The sequence below is a fragment of the Cherax quadricarinatus genome, chromosome 43 (assembly GCF_038502225.1).
Source record: "Cherax quadricarinatus isolate ZL_2023a chromosome 43, ASM3850222v1, whole genome shotgun sequence".
In the NCBI taxonomy this organism is placed as follows: Eukaryota; Metazoa; Arthropoda; class Malacostraca; order Decapoda; family Parastacidae; genus Cherax; species Cherax quadricarinatus.
In genome coordinates this window covers 30,112,580-30,131,765 of record NC_091334.1, presented here as the reverse complement: position 1 = coordinate 30,131,765, position 19,186 = coordinate 30,112,580, and the positions used below count along the sequence as shown (strand labels likewise).

Here is a 19,186-nt window from a genome sequence, read left to right as displayed (position 1 = left end):
CAGTGATAAGTTACACTTATTACAGTGATAAGGTAAACTTATTACAGTGATAAGGTAAACTTATTACAGTGATAAGTTACACTTATTACAGTGATAAGGTAAACTTATTACAGTGATAAGGTAAACTTATTACAGTGATAAGTTACACTTATTACAGTGATAAGTTACACTTATTACAGTGATAAGTTACACTTATTACAGTGATAAGGTACACTTATTACAGTGATAAGTTACACTTATTACAGTGATAAGGTACACTTATTACAGTGATAAGTTACACTTATTACAGTGATAAGGCACACTTATTACAGTGATAAGTTACACTTATTACAGTGATAAGTTACACTTATTACAGTGATAAGTTACACTTATTACAGGGTGAAGGGGTGGAAACATAAGACGTGTTTCCTTACACAGGTTGTCCATGTTCACCCATCAGTAAAATGGTTACCTGGGTGTTAGTGGACTGGTGTGGGTCACATCCTGGGTGTTAGTGGACTGGTGTGGGTCACATCCTGGGTGTTAGTGGACTGGTGTGGGTCGCATCCTGGGTGTTAGTGGACTGGTGTGGGTCGCATCCTGGGTGTTAGTGGACTGGTGTGGGTCACATCCTGGGTGTTAGTGGACTGGTGTGGGTCACATCCTGGGTGTTAGTGGACTGGTGTGGGTCACATCCTGGGTGTTAGTGGACTGGTGTGGGTCACATCCTGGGTGTTAGTGGACTGGTGTGGGTCGCATCCTGGGTGTTAGTGGACTGGTGTGGGTCGCATCCTGGGTGTTAGTGGACTGGTGTGGGTCGCATCCTGGGTGTTAGTGGACTGGTGTGGGTCGCATCCTGGGTGTTAGTGGACTGGTGTGGGTCACATCCTGGGTGTTAGTGGACTGGTGTGGGTCGCATCCTAGGTGTTAGTGGACTGGTGTGGGTCGCATCCTGGGTGTTAGTGGACTGGTGTGGGTCACATCCTGGGTGTTAGTGGACTGGTGTGGGTCACGTCCTGGGTGTTAGTGGACTGGTGTGGGTCACATCCTGGGTGTTAGTGGACTGGTGTGGGTCACATCCTGGGTGTTAGTGGACTGGTGTGGGTCACATCCTGGGTGTTAGTGGACTGGTGTGGGTCACGTCCTGGGTGTTAGTGGACTGGTGTGGGTCGCATCCTGGGTGTTAGTGGACTGGTGTGGGTCGCATCGTGGGTGTTAGTGGACTGGTGTGGGTCGCATCCTGGGTGTTAGTGGACTGGTGTGGGTCGCATCCTGGGTGTTAGTGGACTGGTGTGGGTCACATCCTGGGTGTTAGTGGACTGGTGTGGGTCGCATCCTAGGTGTTAGTGGACTGGTGTGGGTCGCATCCTGGGTGTTAGTGGACTTGTGTGGGTCACATCCTGGGTGTTAGTGGACTGGTGTGGGTCACATCCTGGGTGTTAGTGGACTGGTGTGGGTCACATCCTGGGTGTTAGTGGACTTGTGTGAGTCACATCCTGGGTGTTAGTGGACTGGTGTGAGTCACATCCTGGGTGTTAGTGGACTGGTGTGGGTCACATCCTGGGTGTTAGTGGACTGGTGTGGGTCGCATCCTGGATGTTAGTGGACTGGTGTGGGTCACATCCTGGGTGTTAGTGGACTTGTGTGAGTCACATCCTGGGTGTTAGTGGACTTGTGTGAGTCGCATCCTGGGTGTTAGTGGACTTGTGTGGGTCACATCCTGGGTGTTAGTGGACTGGTGTGGGTCACATCCTGGGTGTTAGTGGACTTGTGTGGGTCGCATCCTGGGTGTTAGTGGACTGGTGTGGGTCGCATCCTGGGTGTTAGTGGACTGGTGTGGGTCACATCCTGGGTGTTAGTGGACTTGTGTGGGTCGCATCCTGGGTGTTAGTGGACTGGTGTGGGTCGCATCCTGGGTGTTAGTTGACTGGTGTGGGCCACATCCTGGGTGTTAGTGGACTGGTGTGGGTCACATCCTGGGTGTTAGTGGACTGGTGTGGGTCACATCCTGGGTGTAAGTGGACTGGTGTGGGTCACATCCTGGGTGTTAGTGGAATTGTGTGGGTCACATCCTGGGTGTTAGTGGACTGGTGTGGGTCACATCCTGGGTGTTAGTCGACTGGTGTGGGTCGCATCCTGGGACAAAACTGACCTAATGTGCTGGAAATGCTCAGCATAACAAGTGACTTTCTATATAGTAGTATGTCATTGATGTCAGCTATGATCTGTATACCTTGTACATGTACTATAGAAATAAAGATATTATTATTATTATTATTATTATTATTATTATTATTATTATTATTATTATTATTATTATTATTATTATTATTATTATTATTATTATTATTATTATTATTATTAAGAATATTGCACACCAGTCCTTAGAAATAATTCTTCCTTATACAACTAAGTTGATAAATTAGACACATGTACAACACTTGAGTATCTTCAATGAGGAAACGTTTCGCCACACAGTGGAGGAGTTTGAGGTAATCAGTCCCTCAGCCTTGAGTCGATGTGGTCAATCCATCAATCTTGAAAAGATTACAGGATATGTGCGGAGAAGTGTCTTATATACCGTAGGCAGGAGAGGTGCAGCAGTCGTAGGTGGTGTCACATTTGTCCAGTGTGGAAGTAGGTCGTGCCCAAGGGTTAGGCAAGTGAAGAATTCCCTGTATTGGACAAATGTGATACCACCTAGGACTGCTGCACCTCACCTGTCTGCAGTATATAAACTACTTTTTCACACATATACTGTATTCTTTTCAAGAAGTATACAGTAAATGTATTCTTCTTGATCAGTCCCTCAAGACTGAGGGACTGATCACCTCAAACTCCTCATATTCTTCACCGTTCTCCTTTGTATGGACTGATGAAGCCACTGTATGGCGAAACGTTTCCTCAATAAAGATACCCAAGTGTTGCACATGTGTCTAATTTATCAACATGTCGGTTCTCTGAACCATCCATCTACAAAACTAAGTTGAACACATAAGTTGATGACGTTTTATGCCCAAAAATATAGATATAAACCATTTAATTTTTTTAGTTAAATACTCTAAATCTTCATAAATTTCACTGTTGAATCTGAACACAATAGCTCATTCTTTGTTTAGATGTAATTATTAGAGAATACTATGAATTTAAATCGAAAATGTAATGAAAATTATCTAGTAACTATTCTTAGAAGGACTTTTATTCTTCACATCATAATAGAGTTAAATTCTCTGTATTCTCATCAATGTTTTTGAGAGTTTTGATGAAGAAATCATGAGGATTTTTAAAATAACTAATGATCCAAAATGTCCAAAACATTTAACTGATAAATCTTTTAAAATTGCTAGAAATACTTTTTTGAATTCAATAAAAACTTTCTTGATATACTTTCTCCACTTCAGAATATTAATATCAAAGTTGTACTTAAAAATCTTGATACAGTACAAAAAAAATCAAATTAAAATTTCTCCAGAAAATGCTGACGGTTGTGTCTACAAGATTCCCTGTAGAAAAATAATAACGTTAATTACGTTCAAACTGGTAAAATACTTGAGCAAAAATTAAACCAAATTAAATACAGCATTAGAATTGGACAAGAGTTTAATGTTCAGTTTATTCATGTGAGAGACTGTAAGTTTCCAATTGATTTTGTAAAAGCCGAGAAAGTTGTATCAAGCAGACCTATGATTGAGACCAATATAACAATACTAAACTTTAAAAAAATTACTTCAGAAATTAATATGAATATCGGTTTAGTATTATACAAATTATGTAGCAGCGAGTGTGGTCAGCTCAGCCTGGCTCCTACACTAGCTGTTACAATTAGACTCGTAATTAATATAATTTAGGTAGAATTTAAGAAATATCTGCCAGGTTATAATCTTTAAGCTTGGGTAGAATACAGTCTACGTCTGACAGGTGTTTGACCAGCTCACCCACATTATCATAAAAGTTACGGTGTCGTATGTTGACTGTGAAGTGTAATCTCGCCATTATATGCCTTCTGCTAAATTTTATTTTTATAGTTCCTGGATGATGTGAGAAATCACGAGAGCCCTTAGAAGTTCATTATTATTTTTACAGTGTTCCGATGTATAACCTTCGTATTATCATTATTTTGGGGGAAATGACACCTAGATGCAATGGATACCTTTTTACCTTTATATTGATAAGGTTTCGCCTACACAGCTGTTACAGTGTACTCAGGGTAATGGAGAAATAATGGTATATATATATATATATATATATATATATATATATATATATATATATATATATATATATATATATATATATATATATATATATATATATATATATATATATATATATATATATATATATATATATGCAAAAAAACCACTCTGAAAGAATAGAGAAATTCCAAGCGCTTTCGTGACTACTCACATTATCAAGGAACTATGAAAGTAAAGCATCCAAGGAAGCTATATAAGGGATGCTTGCTTTACTTTCATAGTTCCTTGATAATGTGAGTAGTCACGAAAGCGCTTGGAATTTCTCTATTCTTTCAGAGTGGTTGTTTTGCATATTCTGAAATCACCTGTTTACTGTGATCTTATTGCATATATATATATATATATATATATATATATATATATATATATATATATATATATATATATATATATATATATATATATATATATATATATATATATGTGTGTGTGTGTGTGTGTGTGTGTGTGTGTGTGTGTGTGTGTGTGTGTGTGTGTGTGTGTGTGTGTGTGTGTGTGTGTGTGTGTGTGTGTGTGTGTGTGTGTGTGTGTGTGCACAGAGAAAGGAAGGCGAGGTGCAGAGGAGTAACTCCATGCCTGAGAGCTCCTTGCTTTGTACACAGAACACTTCTGTGGGCTCCTGGACTACTGGATATCTTACAAGTGTGGTGTAAACTAAAGGTTTTGCTAATATAAAGCTACCCTGGTTCTCTGTAATAGTTTTAAAAGTAATTTTTAATGGCAGGCTCTAGGCATCCTCTATATTTCTTTCCTTCTTTGATAATTAGTTTAACATCTGTCCATTTTTTGTGGTAATTGTCAAAGCTTCGCTGTATTTTTCATGCACTGTTTGTGATAGGCATACAGCAGTTGTACAGGTGTTTAATGCAGAACGCATTAGTTTGTCTGTGATATATTATTGGTATTATCTTCATTCCCAGACGACTTAATACTGACACCTTCCAGAGAAGGTTCAGCACTCTTGACTACTCTATCCTTGAAGGAGGAACACAGCCACGCACTTCCCTCCTAGATGAACTGCTTTACAAATAAGATAAGCTGGCGGAATTCCAGGTTTATTTTAAAGCTCGTAATTAGCATGTTCTTATCCGTATGTGACAGGACGATGCTAGAACCACCGGAGTGTTGCTGATAGATTTCTTTCTCGTAGCACACAGAGTATGAAGCTTAGACTTTCTAGGAGGCTTTTATAGTAATGACTTCTTCTCCAGGCTCCACTTTCCTTCTTACTCGTACATGACTGCGGGAAAACACCACTTAAAATAATGACTGCATCTAGAAGAGAGCAACATAAAGAGAGTTGCATATATTTTAGCATGTGCAGTGTTCCCACCAACTCACCACTAAGCTTCCAGAAGCAACAATATTGTAATCGTCACATCTACTGTTATTATCCTCATCAAAATATAGACGCAGTAAGCGTCTACATTATTTCTTACAGAGAATTGCAAACGTCACGCAGGGGTATTGCATGATGCAAACAGTGCTTGCATCGGGACACCAACGGTCATCTCAGGAATGGACAGATGCTCAATTAGTTATTCAAGAAGGAGACGGAAAATACTTGGAGTATCACCTTATCAACACTTCTAACACTTACAGGAAGAAAAACTTCTGACACTAAAGACATTTTATATAGAAGACGGTTGACTCACTAGACCCTCCACTACAAGCAACCTAATACTTATACGACAGTAGTAGGCTATGTTGGTCATATACCCAAAATTTACCAAACATCAACAAAGCGCTGACCAAAATCAACAACCCGGGACCTTCCCTAAGTTCACACTGGAGAAGGACAGGAAGAGTCAGCCCTCATTGTAGATGACCTTGTAAACACAGGCAGAGATAAACTAACTTTCGAAGTTTACAGGAAGTCTACCAGTAATAACGATCTTCTGTTGACTATTCATATTACAATACAAGGACTCTGAGAGGCACCATGAGCGGGTTCTTCCTGAGAATATAAAATTGTAAGCCAACCATTCCACGAAGTGGAATGTGATCATATTTCCCAGGTATCCACATGCCTTTAGTATCCCCATTACTTTATCCCAGACTGAAACAGTTATCCCCACAACATCAACACTGACACACTTGATGTCACCAGTTGGTAAGACGATAATGCACCAATTCACACCGCTAGAGTTGTTCAAAACTGCCATAAAGAACATGAAAGTGAAATCCAACCCTTGGATTGGCTCTCACAATCGCCGGTTCTAAATATTATCGAGCATCTGTGGCATCAATTGCAACAGCAAGTCAGGAACTGATTTCCTCCACCGTCGTCTTTGGAATTCTATAGGATTCAACCCTTTAAGAGTATTCGTTGAACTAATTGTACTCCTCCAAACATGGGAATCTAGAGACATATGCTTCGGTACCCGTACCTGACCTGACCTCACTTTACCTCACCTGATTTTTATCCATTATACATTCTAAATTTTCTCAGGATCATTCATTGATTGAAATGTACACTTGTGGGCGAAACGTGCTCTACAATTTCTTTTAGTAAGTAGTTTCTACTTGAGTTTGTTTCACAGTTTGTCATTATCTAGATTCCAGGATATAGAACCAGGGTAGTTTGTATGGAGGTACCTGGTACCAGTATTGTAACACTAGTACACAGAACCACAACATATGTACAAGGTATAAAAACGTCCAGGAGCAAACTCGATAGTTTAGTGTGCATCCTCCAGAGTGCACAGCGTACATCCTACACTGTACACGGAGTAGACCTTGCAGTGCACATGGGAGTACACCTTGCAGTGTGTACGGTGTAGTACGTACAGTGTACGTGGTTGTATACCTTTCAGTGAACATTGCAGAGTGCACATAGCGTTCACTGAACGCTATGTGCACTCTGCAATGTACACGGGTGTACACCCTTCGGTACACACGGGTGTACATCGCACAGTGCTCTCACACCGACACTCCTGCACCTCAGTTTTCATTGTACCTTAACAATGGCTCGTAGTTTCCATGTCTTCTATACTGAGCGAAACATTGTGGGTAATAAAGTTATCCACTGTATGAGCAAAACATTGTGGGTAATAAGGGTTTCCACTATAAGAGCGAAACGATTGTAAAATAGACAGAAATGTGACTTTGTCAAGTCACAATCAGGTATACCTGAGCAGAGAGCACATGAATACATATAAGGAGCATAACGAGGTGAGAAGATTGTATTTAAGACCTGCCTAGAATGGGCCAGTAGATTTATCGCTATGAGGGATAACGATAAAGACATTTGCTGATAAAGGGATCAGTTATGTTGTAGAAGTCGTTGTTTTGGTTGAATTTTATAGATGTAGTGTCTAGAGTACCGGTGTAGAACACAAACATTCCTCAAATCATCCATTCTGCCTGCGTATTGATGTTCTGAAATATGTGTCTGGAGATCTTGCAGTCATTGCAAGAGGTTACGCATACGTATACTCCTTTCTTCGTGCCCTCCGAATTTGTAGTAGTGAATTCCTTGAGGAAGAATGCTCTATCGTCAAACAAGTATTTTCCAAAACTTCACTATCTCCATCACTGCATAAGAGACTGTAGAAGCCGTCCATAAAAATCTTCAACTCAGACAAGATACTGCCGAGAGGAGGTACATAGTCCTACTCCCTAACCTCATTGCCAAACACGTCTCCAACATCTCTTCAAATGCCACATTCTAAGTATGTACCTCTGCATCCACCACACCCAAAGACATTCCTAATAAGAGACACAACAAGACGAGACATCAAGAGACCTCCAAATACGTATTTTAGGACAAAAAATACGCAGGCAGAATGGACTACTTGAGGAATACGTACTTGTTTTTCAAACCGAAACTTCCACAGCCATTGAATCAAGTACAGAGACGCAAGATATCATCACCAGGTAAGACGACACTCGGTACTGCAGAATCCTGGAATCATCACTCATCTGTATATCTAACGGTGTCATCCATAACAACGGCTTTTAGTACATAGCTCAACCCCCTGTCAGGAAACTTCTTCATAGTTATCCTTCACAGTAACAAGCCTACTGGCCCATCCCAGGCAGGTCTTTCTGAAATCCAACCTTCCCATCATTCTCCCCCTGACCCTTCACGTAACTAGGCTCCCTATAATAATAATAATAATAATAATAATAATAATAATAATAATAATAATAATAATAATAATAATAATAATAATAATAATAATAATAATAATAATGTCTTTATTAACTACCAGTACATGTACAAGGTATACAGACCATAGCTGACATCAATGACATACTACTATATAGAAAGCCGCTTGTTATGCTGAGCATTTCCAGCAAATTAGGTTAATTTTGTCCCAGGATGCGATCCACACAAGTTGACTAACACCCAGGTACCCATTTTAAACTAATGGGTGAACAGGGACAGGGACAGCAGTTGTCTTATGGATACACGTTTCTAATGTTTTCCAGCCGTATCGGAGGAGTCGTAGTGACACGATTGCAAACAAGCCATACCACGGGTGGGGTTTGAACCCGCGGTCAGAGAGTCTCAAAACTCCAGACCGGCGCGTTAGTCACTGGGCCAGCTAGCCAGGATAATATTCATCCAACTAGGTATATTTCTACACCATAGGTTACGTTAGCATAGGCACCACTGTGACCACAATACCAAGTTGGATGAATCTTATTGAAGCTAGCTGGCCCAGTGGTTAACGCGACGGTCTGGAGTTTTGAGATACTCTGACCGCGGGTTCAAACCCCACCCGTGGTATGGTTTGTACCGGAGGAGGTTCATAAGAACATAAGAAAGAAGCAACACTGCAACAGGCCTACTGACCCATGCGGAGCAGGTCCATGTCTCCCCGGATTAGACCAATGACCCCCCCGGATTAGCCCAACGACCCACCCAGTCTGGTCACCTCCACTCAAAGAAGGAGCACGGCACCAGACCCAGCAGCACAAGCTAGTCAGGTCCAACTCACACCCACCCACACCCACTCATGTATTTATCTAACCTATTTTTAAAACTACACAACGTTTTAGCCTCAATAACTGTACTCGGGAGTTTGTTCCACTCATCCACAACTCTATTACCAAACCAGTGCTTTCCTATATCCTTCCTGAATCTGAATTTTTCCAACTTGAAACCGCTGCTGCGAGTCCTGTCTTGGCTGGAAATTTTCAGAACGCTATTTACATCCCCTTTATTTATTCCAGTTTTCCATTTATACACCTCGATCATATCCCCCCTAATTCTACGCATTTCTAGAGAGTGCAGATTCAGGGCCCTCAGTCTATCCTCATAGGGAAGATTTCTGATACATGGGATCATCTTTGTCATCCTCCTCTGTACGTTTTCCAGAGCATTTATATCCATTCTGTAATACAGTGACCAGAACTGAGCAGCATAGTCTAAATGAGGCCTAACCAAGGATATATAGAGTTGAAGAACAACCTGAGGACTTCTATTATTTATACTTCTAGATATGAAAGTTAAGACACATGTGCAACATCTGGATATCTTTATTGTAGACGTTTCGCCATCCAGTGGCTTTATCAATACAGATTCTAGGACATAATAGGAAGACAGTAGAACTATATACAAAAGATGAGGTAATCAGTCCCTCGGCCTTGGAGTTAGTGTTCACAGCATCGTGGTGGAGGAGAATCTGGAACAAAGACAAGAAGACTGGCGGTTATATAGGCGTCAGTGGATAGGGACGGGCAGCAGACGAGGGCAAAGTCACTGGTAGGCGGGATTCCCCAGTGGAAGTAGGTCCTTCCCAAAGAGATGGGTTAGTTGCAGCAGCTGTGAAGAAGGTCTTGTAGATGTCCTCTGAACCAAGATTCCATGATGGATTCCATGATGGATTCCATGATGGAACCAAGATTCCATGATGGAATCTTGGTCCAGAGGACATCTACAAGACCTTCTTCACAGCTGCTGCAGCTAACCCATCTCTTTGGGAAGGACCTACTTCCACTAGGGAATCCCGCCTACCAATGACTTTGCCCTCGTCTGCTGCCCGTCCCTATCCACTGACGCCTATATAACCGCCAGTCTTCTTGTCTTTGCTCCAGATTCTCCTCCACCACGATGCTGTGAACACTAACTCCAAGGCCGAGGGACTGATTACCTCATCATTTGCATATAGTTCTACTGTCTTCCTATTATGTCCTAGAATCTGTATTGATAAAGCCACTGGATGGCGAAACGTCTACAATAAAGATATCCAGATGTTGCACATGTGTCTTAACTTTCATATTGTCGGTATTTTATACCTTTCTTGCACAACTTCTAGATATGAATCCAAGAATTCTGTTAGCTTTATTGTGAACACTAATGCACTGTTGTCTTGGTTTTAGATTACTGCTAACCAGAACTCCTAAATCCTTTTTGCAATCAGTAGTATTAAGATCTATATTATTTAGTTTATATGTGGCATGGTTATTGTCCTGTCCAACATTTAGAACTTTGCATTTGTCAATATTAAACTGCATCTGCCACTTCTCCGACCATTGCATCAGTCTATTCAAATCATCCTGAAGTGCTCTAGTGGCCCCATTAGAATGAATTGGACGGCCTATTTTGGTGTCATCAGCAAATTTGCTTATGTCGCTATTTATTCCCTCATCTATGTCGTTTATGTAAATTGTGAACAACAACGGGCCCAACACTGACCCCTGAGGAACACCACTTGCGACGTGCCCCCATTCTGATTTCTCCCCATTTATGCAAACTCTCTGCTGTCTATTTGTCAGCCATGCCTCTACCCAAGAAAAAATTTCTCCTCCTATTCTGTGTGCCTTAAGTTTCCTCAATAGCCTCTGGTGTGGAACTCTATCGAAAGCCTTACTGAAGTCCATATACACAATATCATATTCATTGCCATGATCTACCTCCTCAAACACCTTAGTGAAAAAAGTTAGTAAATTCGTAAGACAGGAACGCCCCTTTGTAAAACCGTGTTGAGATTCATTAATCAATCTGTGCCTGTCAAGATGGCTACGAATTGCTTCGGTAATTATTGATTCCATAAATTTTCCCACTATGGAGGTAAGGCTTATTGGTCTATAGTTCGAAGCCAAGGACCTGTCACCTGCCTTGTAAATAGGTATTACATTTGCCATTTTCCACTTATCAGCCACTATGCCAGTTTGTAGTGATATGTTAAAAAGATTAGCCAAAGATATGCTAAGTTCCTCTTTACATTCCTTTAACACCCTTGCAAACAGTTCATCAGGGCCTGGGGATTTGTTAGGTTTTTGTTTCTCTATTTGTCTGAGGACCATGTCACTAGTTACCGCAATCGTATATAGTTTATTATCCTGTTCTACATAATCTATTATTTCAGGAATATCGCTAGTAATTTCCTGGGTGAAAACTGAGAGGAAGTAGGTATTGAGAATTTCACACATATCCTTATCACTGTCAGTGATCTGACAAGAGTTATTCTTAAGTGGGCCAATTTTGTACCTAATCTTACTTCTCTATACCTGAAAGAACCCTTTTGGGTTAGTCTTTGAATCCCTTGCGACCTTAGCCTCATAATTCCTTTTTTCTGTTCTTATTCCTTTCTTTATTTCTCTCTTTAATTGAGTATACTGATTCCTTAACTGCCCATCCCCTCTTTTGATACGCCTATATATGCCTCTCTTTTGACCAATGAGATGTTTTAATCTATTGTTCATCAATTTGGGATCATTTTTGTTAGATCAAATTCCCCTACTCGGAACAAAAGTTGTCTGAGCAGCTAGTACTATGCTCTGAAAAACATCTTATTGGCAACCAAGATCACCTACCTGATCCATAGTCAGGACATCCCAATTTAGCCCACCCAGGTAATTTTTCAGTCCCATAAAGTCGGCCAAGCGAAAATCTGGGACAGAGATTTGATTGCAGTTGTCTGGGTAATTCCATGATATATTGAAACTAAGTGATTTGTGATCACTTTCCCCAAGCTCATTATTAACCTCAAGATTATTAATTAGTGACTCTTTGTTGGCAAGAACCAAGTCAAGCAGATTGTTTCCTCTAGTTGGTTCTGTCACAACCTGTTCTAAAAAGCAATCCTGAACCGTATCAAGAAAGTCACATTGTTCCACTCAATTTCTCTAAAGTTAAAATCTCCCATTATCACAACATTTTCATATCTAGATGCCTTATGAATTTCGTCCCATAACAGCTTACTGCACTCCCTATCAAGGTTTGGGGGCCTATAAATCACACCCAGAATTAATTTGTCACATCCCTGGAGAAACTGTAGCTACACAGATTCAGTGTTCGATGTTTCTAATCTTACATCATGTCTAAGACAACAATTTAAATTTTCTCTGCCATACATCGCCACTCCACCACCCTTCCTGTTGACCCTATCAGTGTGGAATAGTTTATAACCCTGTATGTTGCATTCAGAAGGCATTTCTCTATCTTTCAGGTTGAACCAGGTCTCTGTTATACCAATAATATCTATATTACCTACACTTGCAAGTAATCTTAGCTCATCTGTCTTATTTCTTAGACTCCTACTCTTTGTATAGTAGACCTTAAGGGAGCTAGTCACTCGTTGCCCTCTACTATCTCTCGTTTTTTGTTGATCAATTGATTTGCCACTTTGATTGATTAGCATTGATTAGCAACTTTATTTTGAATATTGTCTTTTAAACATATCCCTGAGGTATCTCGGTAGTAACAGCTGTTTTTAACCCTGATACTGCAGCCTGATTGTTTCCCACAAACACCCATACCTCTATAATCTATCAGTTTAAATTCCTAAACAAGTCATCAATTACCCTCTCAATTGAATTGGCTAATGCAACCACTCCATCCCCAGAGAGATGAACCCCATCCCTTGCATACATATCACGTTTGCCAAAGAATAGGTCCCAGTTATCAATGAATGGGATTGCAAGTTCCTTGCAGTACCTGTCTAGCCAGCAATTTATACCAATTGCCCTAGACATCCATTCATTGCCCACTCCCTTTCTAGGCAAGATGCTACATATGACTGGGATCCCTCCCTTAGACCTAACTACTTCTGTGGCTAACCTGTACCCATCCAGCAGCTCCTCTCTCCTGCCCTTCCCAGTGTCAATACCCCCAGCATTAATATTATCCAACCTGCTGACTATGTCACCAACACCAGCTCCAGGAAGACACACTCTCTGTCTGGCCTTTCTGTCTCTGTTACAAAATGCACGGTCCATATATCTTACCTGAGAATCGCCTACTATTAAAATATTCTTACCTTGATTAGCAGGGGAATCACTAACCACTGAAATACACTCGTCTTGGAGAACAGAGAATCGATTTCCTACCTTCACATCTTCTCTATTAACTCTCCTCATCTTCCTTCTTCCTGAACTGTGAACCACTTGCCACTTAAAGCGGCTGCCACTATCACTGCTGGTGACCATTCCTTCTTTACCAGCTAAATCTTTCTCACACTCGCTCCCAAACTCATCTGTGCGAAGCTTCAGCCTCCTATTTTCCTCCTGTAGAAGTAGAATCTCCTTCTTCAACACTTGAACCTGAGATTCTACAACACTACAACAAGCCATCTTGCTTGGTAACAGCCCACGCTAACTCCCAAGAGCTTAGGCAGGTATGACCGCAGGTGACCACTGACCTCGAACTCCGGACCTCAGTGTACCTCACTTACTCTCTGCTCTGGTAGACCTGTTGGTGGCTTAATGAAGTCTACTGTATGGAAGAAGAGCATTATACTACATGTGTCGTTACTTTATTTTTATACCATTCATCTCATTGAGCGAAACGTTGTGAGTAACAAAGGTATCCATTGGATGTTGATAAATCTGTATTATGTTTGTATTAATGGGGAATGAAAGGTTATTAGGTTTGATCCAAGGGAAGGGAAGGGGTAGTTCCATTTCCTTGGATCAAGACCCCCAGACACTGCATGACCAATAACATGTCTTTGCTCCTGGCTGGTGGCGAAGGTGAGAGGACGCTGGCGACTACCTCTCTTAGCCACTTACCTCATCGAGTGCAAGATGAGTCTCTCGCACAAGGCCCTCCAAGCCCCCCAGGGGACCTCTAAGAAGGGCAAGGGTAAGGGTAAGGGCAAGAAGAAGATCCAGGTGGCTGCACGCAAGGCTGAGGGATCCTAGACAGCAGTAGCGGTGTTGAGTCACCTCAAGACAGTCGCCGTGCTTGGAACCATTGTAAACTTCTCCACTATGCCGTGGTTGGAACCGTTGTGAACTTTCTCCACTGTCGTGGTTGGAACCATTGTAAATTTTCTCCACTGTCATGGTTGGAACCGTTGGAAATTTTTCTCTACTATGCCGTGGTTGGAATCATTGTAAACTTCCTCCACTATGTCGTAGTTGGAATCATTGTAAACTTTCTCCACTGCCGTGGTTGGAACAATTCACAATTAGCTAGAATAGCGTTGTTGGAAAAGTTCTAACTTTCCCACAATATCATGGCTGGTACAATACCGTGGCTGGAACAATACCGTGGCTGGAACAATTCACAACATACGGAACAGTGTTAAGGAAAATGTGCATCTACTAGACAATACGGTAGATGGAACACTTCCCAGCTATCCTGCAACACCAGCAAGAACAACACCGTGGCTGGAACACTTCCCAGCTATCCTGCAACACCAGCAAGAACAACACCGTGGCTGGAACACTTCCCAGCAATTCTGTAACACCACAGCAAGAACAACACCGTGGCTGGAACACTTCCCAGCTATCCTGCAACACCAGCAAGAACAACACCGTGGCTGGAACACTTCCCAGCTATCCTGCAACACCACCAAGAGCAACACCGTTGCTGGAACACTTCCCAGCTATCCTGCAACACCAGCAAGAACAACACCGTGGCTGGAACACTTCCCAGCTATTCTGTAACACCAACAAGAACAACACCGTGGCTGGAACACTTCCCAGCTATCCTGCAACACCAACAAGAACAACACCGTTGCTGGAACACTTCCCAGCTATTCTGTAACACCACAGCAAGAACAACACCGTGGCTGGAACACTTCCCAGCTATCCTGCAACACCAGCAAGAGCAACACCGTTGCTGGAACACTTCCCAGCTATCCTGCAACACCAGCAAGAACAACACCGTGGCTGGAACACTTCCCAGCTATCCTGCAACGCCAGCAAGAACAACACCGTGGCTGGAACACTTCCCAGCTATCCTGTAACACCAGCAAGAACAACACCGTGGCTGGAACACTTCCCAGCTATCCTGCAACACCAGCAAGAACAACACCGTGGCTGGAACACTTCCCAGCTATCCTGCAACACCAGCAAGAGCAACACCGTTGCTGGAACACTTCCCAGCTATCCTGCAACACCAGCAAGAACAACACCGTGGCTGGAACACTTCCCAGCTATTCTGTAACACCAACAAGAACAACACCGTGGCTGGAACACTTCCCAGCTATCCTGCAACACCAACAAGAACAACACCGTTGCTGGAACACTTCTCAGCTATTCTGTAACACCACAGCAAGAACAACACCGTGGCTGGAACACTTCCCAGCTATCCTGCAACACCAGCAAGAGCAACACCGTTGCTGGAACACTTCCCAGCTATCCTGCAACACAAGCAAGAACAACACCGTGGCTGGAACACTTCCCAGCTATCCTGCAACGCCAGCAAGAACAACACCGTGGCTGGAACACTTCCCAGCTATCCTGTAACACCAGCAAGAACAACACCGTGGCTGGAACACTTCCCAGCTATCCTGCAACACCAGCAAGAGCAACACCGTTGCTGGAACACTTCCCAGCTATCCTGCAACACAAGCAAGAACAACACCGTGGCTGGAACACTTCCCAGCTATCCTGCAACGCCAGCAAGAACAACACCGTGGCTGGAACACTTCCCAGCTATCCTGTAACACCAGCAAGAACAACACCGTGGCTGGAACACTTCCCAGCTATCCTGCAACACCAGCAAGAACAACACCGTGGCTGGAACACTTCCCAGCTATCCTGCAACACCAGCAAGAGGAACACCGTGGCTGGAACACTTCCCAGCTATCCTGCAACACCAGCAAGAAAAACACCGTGGCTGGAACACTTCCCAGCAATTCTGTAACACCACAGCAAGAACAACACCGTGGCTGGAACACTTCCCAGCTATCCTGCAACACCAGCAAGAACAACACCGTGGCTGGAACACTTCCCAGCTATCCTGCAACACCAGCAAGAGCAACACCGTTGCTGGAACACTTCCCAGCTATCCTGCAACACCAGCAAGAACAACACCGTGGCTGGAACACTTCCCAGCTATTCTGTAACACCAACAAGAACAACACCGTGGCTGGAACACTTCCCAGCTATCCTGCAACACCAACAAGAACAACACCGTTGCTGGAACACTTCCCAGCTATTCTGTAACACCACAGCAAGAACAACACCGTGGCTGGAACACTTCCCAGCTATCCTGCAACACCAGCAAGAGCAACACCGTTGCTGGAACACTTCCCAGCTATCCTGCAACACCAGCAAGAACAACACCGTGGCTGGAACACTTCCCAGCTATTCTGTAACACCAACAAGAACAACACCGTGGCTGGAACACTTCCCAGCTATCCTGCAACACCAACAAGAACAACACCGTGGCTGGAACACTTCCCAGCTATCCTGCAACACCAGCAAGAACAACACCGTGGCTGGAACACTTCCCAGCTATCCTGCAACACCAGCAAGAACAACACCGTGGCTGAAACACTTCCCAGCTATTCTGTAACACAACAGCAAGAACAACACCGTGGCTGAAACACTTCCCAGCTATCTTAAAACACCACAGCAAGAACAGTACCGTGGCTAGAACACTTCCCAGCTATCTTATAACACCACAGCAAGAACAGTACCGTGGCTAGAACACTTCCCAGCTATCTTATAACACCACAGCAAGAACAGTACCGTGGCTGGAACACTTCCCAGCTATCTTATAACACCACAGCAAGAACAGTACCGTGGCTGGAACACTTCCCAGCTATCTTATAACACCACAGCAAGAACAGTACCGTGGCTGGAACACTTCCCAGCTATCTTATAACACCACAGCAAGAACAGTACCGTGGCTGGAACACTTCCCAGCTATCTTATAACACCACAGCAAGAACAGTACCGTGGCTGGAACACTTCCCAGCTATCTTATAACACCACAGCAAGAACAGTACAGTGGCTGGAACACTTCCCAGCTATCTTATAACACCACAGCAAGAACAGTACCGTGGCTAGAACACTTCCCAGCTATCTTATAACATCACAGCAAGAACAGTACAGTGGCTGGAACACTTCCCAGCTGTCTTATAACACCACAGCAAGAACAGTACCGTGGCTAGAACACTTCCCAGCTATCTTATAACACCACAGCAAGAACAGTACCGTGGCTGGAACACTTCCCAGCTATCTTATAACACCACAGCAAGAACAGTACCGTGGCTGGAACACTTCCCAGCTATCTTATAACACCACAGCAAGAACAGTACCGTGGCTGGAACACTTCCCAGCTATCTTATAACACTACAGCAAGAACAGTACCGTGGCTAGAACACTTCCCAGCTATCTTATAACACCACAGCAAGAACACTTATACATTTACACACAATGCTGTGGCTGGAACACTTCACACAGTGCTGTGGCTGGAACACTTCACACAATGCTGTGGCTGGAACACTTCACACAATGCTGTGGCTGGAACACTTCACACAATGCTGTGGCTGGAACACTTCACACAATGCTGTGGCTGGAACACTTCACACAATGCTGTGGCTGGAACACTTCACACAATGCTGTGGCTGGAACACTTCACACAATGCTGTGGCTGGAGGAACACTTCACACAATGCTGTGGCTGGAACACTTCACACAATGCTGTGGCTGGAACACTTCACACAATGCTGTGGCTGGAACACTTCACACAATGCTGTGGCTGGAACACTTCACATAATGCTGTGGCTGGAGGAACACTTCACACAAAGCTGTGGCTGGAACACTTCACACAATGCTGTGGCTGGAACACTTTACACAATGCTGTGGCTGGAACACTTCACACAATGCTGTGGCTGGAACACTTCACACAATGCTGTGGCTGGATCACTTCCCACAATGCTGTGGCTGGAACACTTCACGCAATGCTGTGGCTGGAACACTTCACACAATGCTGTGGCTGGAACACTTCACACAATGCTCTGGCTGGAACACTTCACACAATGCTGTGGCTGGAACACTTCACGCAATGCTGTGGCTGGAACACTTCACGCAATGCTGTGGCTGGAACACTTCACGCAATGCTGTGGCTGGAACACTTCACACAATGCTGTGGCTGGAACACTTCACACAATGCTGTGGCTGGAACACTTCACACAATGCTGTGGCTGGAACACTTCACGCAATGCTGTGGCTGGAACACTTCACGCAATGCTGTGGCTGGAACACTTCACGCAATGCTGTGGCTGGAACACTTCACACAATGCTGTGGCTGGAACACTTCCCACAATGCTGTGGCTGGAACACTTCCCACAATGCTGTCGCTGGAACACTTCACACAATGCTGTGGCTGGAACACTTCCCACAATGCTCTGGCTGGAACACTTCCCACAATAATGTGGTTGGAACACTTCACATAATGCTGTGGCTGGAACACTTCACACAATGCTGTGGCTGGAACACTTCACACAATGCTCTGGCTGGAACACTTCCCACAATAATGTGGTTGGAACACTTCACATAATGCTGTGGCTGGAACACTTCACACAATGCTGTGGCTGGAACACTTCACACAATGCTGTGGCTGGAACACTTCACACAATGCTGTGGCTGGAACACTTCACACAATGCTGTGGCTGGAACACTTCCCACAATGCTGTGGCTGGAACACTTCCCACAATGCTGTGGCTGGAACACTTCCCACAATAATGTGGTTGGAACACTTCACACAATGCTGTGGCTGGAACACTTCACACAATGCTGTGGCTGGAACACTTC

At 43.4% G+C, this 19,186-nt stretch overlaps 1 protein-coding gene across 1 annotated transcript in view; it reads left to right on the top strand.

Annotated features, from left to right (window-relative positions):
• Positions 1-5,853, top strand: part of LOC128694073 (hillarin-like) — a 306,029-nt gene extending 300,176 nt beyond the window's left edge. Inside the window, exon 15 of the mRNA XM_070093483.1 lies at positions 5,677-5,853. Coding sequence (XP_069949584.1) covers positions 5,677-5,853 — 177 coding nt within the window. The remainder of the gene's footprint in view (positions 1-5,676) is intronic.
• The last annotated feature ends 13,333 nt before the right edge of the window (positions 5,854-19,186 follow it).